Raw genomic sequence first — 12,429 nt, forward strand, 5'->3', positions numbered from 1 at the left:
TCCACCAGGGCAGGGAGGAGCCCCAGCGAGGAGCCCCAGCTCGGGCTCTCGGGACTGTGGTGTGGGAGGGCTGCCCAGCGACTCTGCCTGGAACCCTGGGGCCCAGCGGAGGGAGCCGGAGCGCGGCGACGCCGCGAAGCGAAGCGACAGGGGCGGGAGGCGGGAGTGGCGCCCCGCCCGTCAGACCACCCGGCGCGGCGCGCGGCTCCCTCCTCCCTGGGTCCGTGGGCCGGTCAGAGGGTCACCAAAAGCCCCCGCTCCGCAACCCTCCGCAGCCTTGCCGGTGGCTGGGGCCTCCCCCGCGCCGGGATTGGATGCGAGGGAACGGGGTGGGCGCGGGCGGGGGACCCCAGAAGCCCAGGTTCCCCGCTCGGGCGGAGAGCAGCCCACAGTGCAGACGCGGCTGGCGCGCGTCCAGCAGGACCTCAGCAAAGACCCGGCGGGCTGGCGGACGGCACGGAGGAGGCGGCAACTGCCACGGTGGCCCCCGCGGGTGCCGGGCGCGCCAAGATGTTTGACAGCTCGCAGTATCCCTACAATTGTTTCAATTATGACGCCGACGACTACCCGGTGGGCAGCTCCGACGAGCAGAAGCGGCTCACGAGGCCCGCGTACAGGTGACCCGGGGCCGGGGGGGGGCGGTAGGAGCCTGGGGGCCGGCAACCTTCTTCTCTAGGACGCGCCTGGGACGCGGGATGGCTGTCTTCTCGGGGCGGGGCAGTGCCGGGAGACGGGACGCGTCTGCACGCTTAGAAGTAGCCAGAAAGGCTCTCTCCGCCTCCCTGAAGAAACTCCCAAGTGTGAGGGAGAGCTTCTGGGGTCTGGGCAGAGGCGGGGAGCGGGGAGCTCCAGGGCTCAGGCTCCCCAACAACCCCGAGCGCCCTGGGGGCAGAGGCGCGCGCGCCCTCTGGAGGGGCCCCTGGCGCAGGGAAAGGCTGGCCAGAGGGGCCCCCAGGCGCGGGGGGCGGCCTCCGCCTCAGCCCCGGGTGGCCCCATGCGCCCCTATTTGCAGCTACATCGCGCTGATCGCCATGGCCATCCAGCAGAGCCCCTCGGGCAGGGTGACCCTGTCCGGCATCTACGACTTCATCACGCGCGAGTTCCCCTACTACCGAGCCAACCAGCGCGCCTGGCAGAACTCCATCCGCCACAACCTGTCCCTCAACAGCTGCTTCGTGAAGGTGAGCCCCCATCGCCCCACCCCCCCCCCACCCCGCTCCCCGGAGTGGCCCCTGGGTGTCCTCGGCCTGGGGACTCCTGGGCCAAGTCCTTCCTGGCTGGGGGCGGGGATGGACTGTAGAGCAGCAAGCCTCCAACCTGCCCCGTGAGCAGCGCCACCCACCCCAAGGTCGGGCCCCTGCCCCGGGGCTCACCCTGGAGCCCTCGGTGAAGCCAGCCAGCGCCTGGAGGGGCGGGCGGGAGCGCGCCGGGAGCCAGCCCCTCCCTCTCCCGCAGGTGCCTCGGACGGAGGGCCACGAGAAGGGCAAGGGTAACTACTGGACGTTGGCGGCCGGCTGCGAGTCGCTGCTGGACCTCTTCGAGAACGGCAACTATCGGAGGCGGCGCCGGCGCCGCGGCCCCAAGCGCGAGGGGGCGGGGCAGGCGCGTGCGGGGGGCGCGGAGGGGCCGGAGGGGCCGCAGGGGCCCCCTGAGCCGGCCCCAGGCCCGCCCCCCGCCGCTGCCAGCCCAGCCGCCCTGGGGAAGGAGGAGCACAGGGGCATCAAGTTCAGCATTGACTACATCCTGTCGGCGCCGGGCCCTTTCCCGGGGCTCAAGGGTCCCTACGGCCAGCAGGAGGGCAGAACCCCCCGGCTGGAGGCCCAGCCAATGAACCTCCACCTGTGGACCATATGAGGCCGGGCTGGCGCCCGGTCGGTCCCGGGGCTTCCGGGCGATTTCGGCCCCACCTCCAGCCAAGAAGCCAGGTTTTGCCACATCCTGCTAACTTCCGCAGACTCGTGTTCCGTGCCGAACGTCAGCATGGGCTGGAGGGACAAGAGGTCAGTCTTCTGGCTTCACCCTTCACAAGTTCCCTTGCAGGAAGACCCACGGGGTCCTGCCCTAGGTTCACTGAGCAGCCCCACTCTGAGGGATATGAATACAGGTTCGGGGCCACACTCACTCACAGACAAGGCAGCACCTCATCCCTCTGTCTTCTGAGAACTAGCTGCACAGACCCCACACCCTGGAAGCTGCCCGTGAGCTCTGGATGCAGATGGCGAGGTGGGTGGGCGTCTTCCCAGAGCTAAAAGTGCAGACGGTGAAACCAGATATTCCTTGACCCCATGAACGTCGTCCCCGAGTTTTTGACCGTGGCCCTGTTACGGACGATGTGATCGGAAGTTGTTGCGGACAGAATATCCAACGATTGCTTGCTTCAGAAATCCCGTGCGCTGTTTTATACAGGAAAGAAGGCAGGAAGACGGGAGGAGCAAGGGGGGCTCCAAATTTGGGACAACATGGGGGGAAGCACACTTTTCTTGGTTCTTGGGAGCAGGGAGTTAGCTCCTATTTGGGCGTGTTCCGCCCGGCTGGTCTCCCAAGAAAGCAGACACTACGTAGCAGGCGGCTGACAGATTCTGCTACACTTGAGCTGTACAATTAGGGAGTGCACAATTACAGGCATTGGAGGTGGGTACACTCCATTTGAAATGTAAATGATTTAATTACCGTGTGGAGACGGGCATCTTAAAAAACACAATTATGCACAGTGAAACTATTTGACCAACCTTATCATTTTTCACCAGCCCATTTTTGCAGAGTTAATTGCTTTCCATGACTTAATTTGAACATTAGTATGGATTACACCTAATCTGATCCACTAGGTGACAATGATTGGCTAATTCCGTAAACAACAAAAACACGCCCAAGAAGGCTGGCTGTCTCAGCTGGGAATTACATGGTCGGGCTTTATCGGACTCTGAAAAACCCAGACCAGTAAAGGAAGGCAGGCAGGAGGTAGAGACAGAGCCACGCAGGGACTCACTCGGACTAGCTTGCTTCCGATTCAGACGCGTCGTTAAACCGCCACAGTATCACTTGTCCACCCTGTACAGACTCCTTGGGTTGCCGTCATTGTTTTGAGAAGAGGGGAGAAGGCCGTTGCTTGCAAATGTTGTGAAACGCCTGGTCCCTGAGTCCGGAGATGACCCCTGGTGGTGATGCGCCCACCGCCTGCCCACCGACGCTCTCTCTGTTTGGCCAGGCCTTGCCAAGGGGGCAGCCTGCCAGCCTCGTGGGAGGAGGGGAGCCCTGCCTCAAGGAGCCCTCTGGAAAGCAGGAACAAGGGCACCTCTCCGAACACGCCTGCCGCCGGATCTCTTGCCTGGGAAGGCACCCGACACCAGTGGGTCCTGCTGCCCACCGGGCACAGCGCTGGCCCCCCGTCTGGGGCTGTCTCCGGAGCAGGCACACCGGCCCTGGTTGACGGTCGCGTGATTCCCCCTCCCTGTGCTACAGATGGGGCCCGGGGAGCAGGCGGGCCCGGCCTGTGGCTCTGGGGCTGGGCTGCTAACGTTTCCTCCACACTAAGGCTCGTGCGGCTCGGAGGGGCCCTGTGCCCGTGTGTGCGTGTGTGTGTCGTCCGTGTGCACGCCTGCTATTTACGGCCCTTTGCCGGTTGTGCGGAGAGCGCTGTTTTAACGGTAGTCGACCCGGCCTGGGTGGTGGCGCGATGCGGCTGGTGCCGTCACACATAAGTGGGGGCACACGGCGTCCGAAGGTGTATTTTTCTGCTACCGATGAAGCGAATACGATGTGCGTTTTATCTTTCGGGTTCTAGCCGTGTTCTTCCTGTGTTTTGTGCCGGTGAGCACAGCCTGACGGCGAACAGGAGATTCCTGTGTCCTAAACAGGGTAATTTTGGAAGAAGGTCCAGCCTTGGTGGGGGGTGGGGGGTGGGGGTGCGCCTGGGGGGGCCAGACAGGCGGTTAGCGTGTGCTCCCTGCGCACGCGGTCTGGGGCAGACGCTACCGGGTGGCGAAAAGGGTGGCTCCGGGCAGGCGAGGTCTGGGCGCCAGGAGGTGTTACGTTTGTTTCGCAAAGGGTATCCATCATGTTCTCGAACGCGAAGGGACATTTTCAATTTGCCAGCGTGTGATACCCCACGACTTCCCAAAGTCTCCCAGCCCTCAGAGTGAGTGGCATTTAATACCAGACAACATCGCAGGGGTGAGGGCTGGCTCTGGCCTATTCAAATGCCACTGCCACCACGCAGACTCGCCCAGCGCCGTTGTAATTAAAGACTTTATGCCTCTCTTGCAAATCCACTGATTGATCACCGATACGTACATTACCCCCACATCACCCCCGAGCAGATGTCTGCCACACGGTTACGGATCACCAGGTTTCCATTAACAAAGCTGGGAGGCGCTGCCGTGCGGGAGTTCAGGGGAGGTGTGTGTGCAAAGCACCATCGCACCGAGCGAAGTTCCCGGCTGGGCGGCACCCAGGCTGAGCTGCTCCTCACCCAGCCCCCGTGGGGGGCTGTCCCTCCTCACGGCGGCTGGAGACCGACGGAGACCACACCCACATTCGGGGGGGCAGAGAGAGAGCCCTGGGACCGGAGCAGGGGCAGGACTTGGGTGCCCAGTGCCCTCCCTCGCCCCATGTCCGCCCTCGGGGTCCAGGGAGGCCTCCCGCGGCTGACAGCGGCCTCCACACCAAGCCATCCGTTGGCTCTTCATCTGCCCCCAGGGAAGCAGGGAAAAGGCCTCATCTCTCCTCAAATTCCTTCCTTCCTTCATCGAGCAGTTCTGGGGCTATTTGTTCATTCATTCGTCCAACAAACGTCCAGGAGCCCTGTTCTAGGTGCCGGGGTGCAACCGTGAGCAGGCTGTACGCCTCCACGGGGCTGGGAAGCAAGCCTGCTCGCGGGGCGCTGAGAGAGAGCACTCAGGGTTCCACAGCTGGCTCAGAGAGCGTGGCCAGGCCCCAGGGCCCCACAGGAAGCCACCTCCGGGCTGGGCAGGCGCCCGTGTGCCGGGGGGAAGGGCATTCCCGGCGGGAGGTGGTGAGCCAAGCCCCCGAGGTGGGAAGGACGTGGGGCTGGGGGCGTGCAGAAGGCCAGTGTGGCCGGAGAGGACACGGGCAGGGAGAAATGAAGGAGAAGACCCCGGCCCCCAAGTCCAGGCGGAACATCCGTTTCTCGAGACTCTGAAACGCATCTCCTGCATTCGCCTGTCTGCCACTGCTCTTTCTGGCACCGGGAGCTCCTACAGGGCAGCCCCCTCCCGTGTTCGGGCGCTTCGCCTTGGCTCACGTGGCCTCCACACTGGCTCTTACTGGAGCACACGCACCGCGTGTCTCCTGCTCTCGTTCTCAAACCTCTGTCCCCGACCTGTCCCATCTTGTGCTGGTGAAACCAAGATGCAGGTCCGGGCTCGGTGGGTGATGCTGGTGAGAATGGTGTACAGAGGGGGGAGGGGTTCTCTGGAGCTCCTGTCAGCACCGGCCTCCTTGGCATCTTCTGAGCCTCGGCTGGCTGTCCCAGAGTGACCTTGGAGGCCTTCGGACCCGTGGTCCTGGTCCCCCCCCCCGCCCCCCGGGCGGGGGCCGGAAGCAGCACCAGGCTGGGAGCCTCGAGGTGTGTGTGCTCAGACAGGGCACCTGCCCACCGGAGTCCCGGGGTCTGTATCTGTGGCACGGGCCACCCCAGAACCCCCAGAGACGCAGCTGAGATGGAGTAGGGCCACGCCCAGGCCACGCCCAGAACCCCGACTGCTAAGTCTGTCTTCCGTCTCACGTCCCCCCCTCTCCGCCCCCCATCTGCTCAGCCCAGACCCAGGGAGGGAGTCAGGGAAGGGACTGGCTCACTGGGCTCTGAGGGGCCTCATGGAAGCCGGACCCCCAGGCCGGGCGAGTCCTCTGGGCACCTCCCTTCCTTGAAGCAGCCCCCAAGGTCCCCGCTCCTTCCCTGGTACCCCAGATCTGCCCTGGGCACTGCCACAGGCAGGCTGGGATGGGGTCTGCCTTCAGAGGGGCAGGGTGGCCCCGGAGGGCTGTCCTTCTCCCACGGGTACGGCTGCCACAGAGTCTACTCTGGCCTCCCATTCTGGGGCTTGGGCAGCACTGCCCTCTCTGCCTCATCCCTGCACCGTGGGCTGAGGCCCTCCGCACTGAGCTGGGTGCAAGGACACAGGCACCTCCCGTCCTGTCCTGCCACCCCAGGGTCTGGGCTCCCTTGGAAATTCCTCTGGTTCCAACCCCCGGGACAGACGCTGGGCTGTGTGGGTACAGACCCAACGACAGTGAGATTACCTGGAGGCCAAGGACTCTGGGACCAAACAGGCCTACTTCTAAATTTTTTAGTGTTTCTTTTTTTTAATGTTTTTTACTTATTTTTGAGAGAGAGACAGAGCACACGCAGGGGAGGGGCAGAGAGAGAGGGAGACACAGAATCGGAAGCAGGCCCCAGGCTCTGAGCTCTGAGCACAGAGCCCGACGTGGGGCTCGAACTCGTCAACTGCGAGATCATGACCTGAGCCAAAATCAGATGCCCCACCCACTGAGTCCCCCGGGGGGGGGGGGGGGCCCTAACGGCCTATTTGTTACCAAAAGTATGTAACTGAAAAGAAACATTGCAGGGTGAGGTCAGGTGGTGGCCTGCCTGGGGCAAGGGTCCCCTCCTGGTCCCTCTGTGCCCCCCACCCCAGATCCCCGACACATGGCCCCTCTGTGGAGGGTCCTTCCGTGTTTCCCATCCGGGATTCTGACCCGGCTCTGCTGAAACCTCTCTCCTGGCCACAGGAGCATATCTGGAGCAGATCTAAGCTGCCCAAGGAGGCGGCAAGTGGGGAGGGCCATGGGAGGGCCTGAGGGGGCCTGGCCTCGAAGGGGATGGGGGGAGGGCCATGGGAGGGCCTGAGGGAGGGGGCCTGGCCTCGCAGGGGAGGTGTGGGGAGGGCCATGGGATGGCCTGAGGGAAGGGGCCTGGCCTCGAAGGGGAGGTGTGGGGAGGGCCATGGGAGGGCCTGAGGGGGCCTGGCCTCGCAGGGGAGGTGTGGGGAGGGCCATGGGAGGGCCTGAGGGGGCCTGGCCTCGAAGGGGAGGTGTGGGAGGGCCATGGGAGGGCCTGAGGGAAGGGGCCTGGCCTCGCAGGGGAGGGGGGGAGGGCCATGGGAGGGCCTGAGGGGGCCTGGCCTCGCAGGGGAGGTGTGGGGAGGGCCATGGGAGGGCCTGAGGGGGCCTGGCCTCGCAGGGGAGGTGTGGGGAGGGCCATGGGATGGCCTGAGGGAAGGGGCCTGGCCTCGAAGGGGAGGTGTGGGGAGGGCCATGGGAGGGCCTGAGGGGGCCTGGCCTCGCAGGGGATGGGGGGAGGGCCATGGGAGGGCCTGAGGGGGCCTGGCCTCGCAGGGGAGGTGTGGGGAGGGCCATGGGAGGGCCTGAGGGGGCCTGGCCTCGCAGGGGATGGGGGGAGGGCCATGGGAGGGCCTGAGGGGGCCTGGCCTAGCAGGGGAGGTGTGGGGAGGGCCATGGGGGGGCCTGAGGGGGCCTGGCCTCGAAGGGGAGGTGTGGGGAGGGCCATGGGAGGGCCTGAGGGGGGCTGGCCTCGCAGGGGAGGTGTGGGGAGGGCCATGGGATGGCCTGAGGGAGGGGGCCTGGCCTCGCAGGGGAGGTGTGGGGAGGGCCATGGGATGGCCTGAGGGAAGGGGCCTGGCCTCGCAGGGGAGGTGTGGGGAGGGCCATGGGATGGCCTGAGGGAAGGGGCCTGGCCTCGCAGGGGAGGTGTGGGGAGGGCCATGGGAGGGCCTGAGGGGGCCTGGCCTCGCAGGGGAGGTGTGGGGAGGGCCATGGGAGGGCCTGAGGGGGCCTGGCCTCGCAGGGGAGGTGTGGGGAGGGCCATGGGGGGGCCTGAGGGGGCCTGGCCTCGCAGGGGATGGGGGGAGGGCCATGGGAGGGCCCGAGGGGGCCTGGCCTAGCAGGGGAGGTGTGGGGAGGGCCATGGGAGGGCCTGAGGGGGCCTGGCCTCGAAGGGGAGGTGTGGGGAGGGCCATGGGAGGGCCTGAGGGGGCCTGGCCTCGCAGGGGAGGCGGGGAGGGAGGCCCTTGGCTTTCACTCCTGGTGCAGCCACTGCCCCAGGCACCAGAGGCTGACTGCAAGGGGCCTCCCACCAGAAGTGAGACCAGACTTTACATCAAGGCCATGGACTCACCACACAGGTGTCCAAGGGGGCAAGGGGGCAGCTCCCCCGGAGAGGGGTGCTCATCTGACAAAATGCGGTTGAAGGCAGGGCTGGGGAGGAAAATCCTCAAGGGTTAGTGACCAGGCCGAGACCCCACAACAACCCACTCTCAGAGGACGTCCGCCCAGAGTATGTGTGAGGACAGGAAAGGGCCCCCCTGGTGCAGGACCCTGGTGGGGAGGGCGGGGGCACTCTGCCTTCGGGCCAAGCGGGCAGCCCCACCCACCCCCACAGATGACGAAGGCCTGGAAGTCGCCGGGGGGCGGGCGGAAGGGCATCTCATCATTCACAGGTCAGCTGTGCTCACCCCGCAGACCCCGGCCTGGCAGTCGGGGTCCAGCCCGGACGACAGTACCAGCAGGTGCTGGTCTTTGCTGGGGGCTCCCCACATGCTGGGCACTGTTCTGAGGATCCCCGAGCCATTCGAAGTGGGTCAGGTGACTCCCTCCATCTCATGGGTGAGGCAGAGAGAGGGTGCCGTGGGGTGTGAGCTTCTGGGGTCCGACCACACCTGTCGGCAGCTTGTCTGGAGGGCCCCAGGGTCACTGGCCAGGCAGGAGTGTGACAGCTGGGGTCACTCTGGGAGGTGGGAGAGTACAGGGCCAGGCGTCCAGGGTCCCCACAGTCCCTGGGAGCCTGCCCCTACCTGCCTCTTCCCAGGGTGCCCCCTGCTCTGTGACCTAGGCAGGTGGCTGAGGGCAGGGAGGGGGCAGACCCAAGCTCCATTTCACAGGGGAGGAAACGGGGGCTCAGAGACGCCTCACAGAGCTTGTTGGGGCACAGGCAGGTCCTCAGTCCACCCTAACCCATCCAGGTGCCTGGGATGCCAGGCCGAGGGTGTAATAACACCTTCCGGGCTAGAGGTGAAATGTAATCAGACTGGGGCCCCACCGTCTGCCAGCTGCGGCCACCATTTGACCCCAGAGACCTCCACTGTGGGAATGTGAGGCAGCATGGACCTGTGCAGCCCATCTTCCCAGGCCCCTGCCTTCCAAGCGGGGGACATGAGAACCGCCTCTCCCTCCCCACGGGGATGAGCCTGGGCCGTAAACACTCCACGAGGAACCTGGGGGAGGGGACGGCGCACGCGGTCTATCACCTGTGACTTGATTTTGTATCCAGCCAAGTTAACAACCCGCGAACATTTGCAACATCACAGTTTCCATCCCTCTAAACACGCAAGTGCATCTTTGCTGGTGGGCCTCGCCCGAGCGCCCGCTGCTCTAGAGAAGCTCCCGGAAGGGAAGGCGAGCCTGTCAGGCCGCGTCCGGCCGACTGAGAATTAACGGCCCTGCGCGCTCTTGCCTGGCTGCGTTTCTCCAGCTTTAGGCCACTTGAGACGGGGTCCACACGAGATGTGAGCTCGCTCAACCGAGACAGCAGAATTAGATTTATAATGAAGTACAGTCACACAGCCACGTGGTTTCCGAAGAAAAGGAAATTGAGTGGGAACATCTGAGCTGATTTAGCTGTCGGTGCGAGCCCCGTGGGGAAGCTGCCACACCGACCGCTGGCCGCCGCACTTCCCCGTCTCGCGCACTTCCCCGTGTGCCCTGTCAGGCGCTCCTAGCAACCGCTGGACATCCCCAAGCTCACTGTGCCCACCTGGTCCCCGGGGGACCCGCGAGCACTCCGCCTCGTTCCCGTTCCCACGAGCCCAGGACTCACACAACCGCCTATCCTCACCCTCCAAAGCCGCTGAGCCTCTGGGTTTGAGAGACACCGCAGTTTTTGTTCCTGGGTTTGGAGCAAGGACATGAGCGTTAGAGCAGCGCCCTCATACGCTGGTTCATGGGAGCTGATCCCAGACGGCGAGGGTGTGACGGCCATTCCCAGCCGTCCTCATTTCACACCCGGCTCAGTCCCTCGGGGCGTGCCTGTGGCCAGCCGCCGGCCCCGTGCCTGGAGCCTCGTGCGGCACTCGGCAAACACGGATGGACCTAGAGCCAGGGCCCCTGGGGGTCCTGGTCTAGACCCCCCTCTTACGGGCCACGGTGGCAGGAACCCTGGAGGACAGAGAGCAGGGAGTTCTGCTACCCAGCAAGAAGTCGGGGCAAAGGGGCGGCACACTGGGGGCCAGTGGGCCCGGCGGCGGCACAGCTGGGGCCCCTCTCCACACACACAGAAAGGAAACACGGGAGGCCAGCCTGGTGCTCTGGGTGGCAGGGCAGCTGCCTCCCTCGAAGACACAGGTCCGGGCTCTGGGCACCTGCACGCGGTGGGGACTCCGGGGCGCCCACGAGAGGCCGCTTTGTGTCTGTTGGCCAGACAGGCGCAGGACGACAAGGAGAGCCAGACTGCCCAGGCCGGGGAGTTGTGTTCGCAGGGAGGTCCGGTGCACAGGCACACACGCATGTGTTTGCACACATGCACGCAGCACCCGCCATGGGAAATGCACGGGCTCGGAGAGAAAACGGGCATCTCACCGGGTGCTGGGCTGACCTCCCTGCTGCCGTGGCACCGCGGGCCCTGCCACCTGGACCTGCCTCTCCCAAAAGGCCTCTTCCACCCTCACGGGCTCGCAAAACCCCGTCTGGCTCTCAAGCCATGGTGCGACACAAGCCTCCTCTGTCCAGGACCCCGGCGCCCGCGGGCGGAACAAAGCTATTGGGGCACCTACTCAAGTCAGAGGGCAAGCAGCACTTACAGGGGCACCTCATCTGCCCCCGCGACACAGACGAGGGAGCAGAGCCTCAGAGGGATGTGCCAGGGCCGCATGGCTCCGGGTGGGTCCCTGGCCTCCACCCCCCACAGAGGCAGGGCCAGGAGCTGTGCTGCCCCCCGCCCCCCCCCCCCAGAGGCATCCGACTTCCTGGCAACCTTGCCCTCGGTAGGTGCTCAGTGCATGCACGTCCTTGCCTCTTGCAGGGCCTTGGGCCCACAGGGCAGGACGCTCCAGACACGAAGACAAGCCAGGCACATGTGTGTGCAGTTGCTGAAAAGCTGGGAACAATTTTTCCCGCTGTTTTCTGTTTAGATTAACTGACTTGGCCGGATGCTGTCCGGGAAACCGGCTGCTGTGTCCTCCCGTCAGCCTAGAGGGGCAGACCGGCAGACCCCAGCACCCGGGCACGAAGGGCTGGCGGAGGGGGTGGTCTGGGCCAGGCTGGGAGACCGGGCCAGGCCCAGCCCCAGAAGCCCAGTGCCCCGCGCGCGGGACGTGCACCGTGGTCCACCCTGTCTGTGAGCCAGTCCCGGCGGGGCTGCTGGGGACACCTGTACTCTACTTCTGGCCGCCCCCATCAGGGCCAGCACTCGGGACCCCGTAGTCCAGTCCTAGAGACGAGGGGCCCTCCCAGGCACTGCCCACAGCACTTGAAGCAAAAGAGGCCGGGCGGGCGGATTTGATCCCCATTCTACAGATGAGAGGCTGAGAAAAGAGGTGGGTCTGTGTGGTTCTTTGTCCCCCACCAATGGCCCTTTGAGGGCCTCACGTCACAGACCGTGGGACAAGGGGTGGCTGCAGACGCCTGTGTCCCTCAGCAGCACTCCTGGTCCATCCTGGACTGGAGCCTATGCGTCCTACGTTGGCTCTTTCTGGATCTGCCTCTCTGGCTCCCGTTCTTGCCTCTGGAGCTCTCCCCTAGCACCCGGGGGCTTCGGCAGGAGGAGCAGACCAAGGGGCCCGGGACCCTCCCAGAGCAGGGTGTCGCTGGTGGGGAGGGTGCCATGTTGAGGCCAGAACTGGGGCAACCAGCATCTGCTCGGAGGAGCCCGCACCTCCGACGGAAGAAGGTCTGTTCCGCCCAGAGGATCATCACTGGAATCAGTCCCTGTGGCTGGCTGTCCCCACCCTGCTCCCTTGGGGACAGACCCTCCCACCTATGGCCACCTGGCACACCCTTCATCCTTGAATGGGTCCAGACTTCCTCAGTCAGATTGCTTCTTCCCCTTGGCCACAGAGATCGGTGTAGGGAGGGTCACAAGACCCCCACACAACTGAAGAGACCCCAGTCCCAGGGCCTTTGCTGAAACAGTGGGCAAGAAGGCAGGTAGAACACGACTTGAACTATATGTGGCTACATACGGCCATCTCGCCCTTGCCTAAGAAAATCCCACTGGAGAATAAGCAGCACACTCAGAAGCAGAGCAAAAAGATGGGGAGACTGATCCTTGACAGCAGGAGAACACCTAGATCCAGCCACACCTGCAGCCATTGCCTTGCAGTTATCTATGCCAGTAACACTCTACGGGGCTCAAGGTAGTTTGATTTGCGATTCTAACACTCCCGACTGAAGGAGCCTTGT

General features: G+C 64.7%; 1 protein-coding gene across 1 annotated transcript; it reads left to right on the plus strand.

Moving 5' to 3' along the window:
- The first annotated feature begins 510 nt into the window (after positions 1 to 510).
- FOXL3 (forkhead box L3) lies at positions 511 to 1,854 on the plus strand. Its single transcript, XM_047089211.1, has 3 exons — positions 511 to 617; positions 1,013 to 1,181; positions 1,456 to 1,854. Exons 1-3 carry the CDS (start codon positions 511 to 513, stop codon positions 1,852 to 1,854), a joined length of 675 nt encoding a protein of 224 aa, XP_046945167.1.
- Positions 1,855 to 12,429: the final 10,575 nt, after the last annotated feature.

Source organism: Lynx rufus, unplaced genomic scaffold (genome assembly GCF_022079265.1).
Source record: "Lynx rufus isolate CCGP_SWC_20201006 ecotype Redwood Valley unplaced genomic scaffold, mLynRuf1.p SCAF_27, whole genome shotgun sequence".
NCBI lineage: Eukaryota > Metazoa > Chordata > Mammalia > Carnivora > Felidae > Lynx > Lynx rufus.

Excerpts from the sequence above, each read along its gene's own strand:
- FOXL3 (XM_047089211.1), top strand. The coding sequence starts at position 511 with ATGTTTGACAGCTCGCAGTATCCCTACAATTGTTTCAATTATGACGCC. Across the intron at positions 618-1,012 it reads CTCACGAGGCCCGCGTACAG|CTACATCGCGCTGATCGCCA; the intron begins GTGACCCGGGGC and ends CCCTATTTGCAG. Across the intron at positions 1,182-1,455 it reads TCAACAGCTGCTTCGTGAAG|GTGCCTCGGACGGAGGGCCA; the intron begins GTGAGCCCCCAT and ends CCTCTCCCGCAG.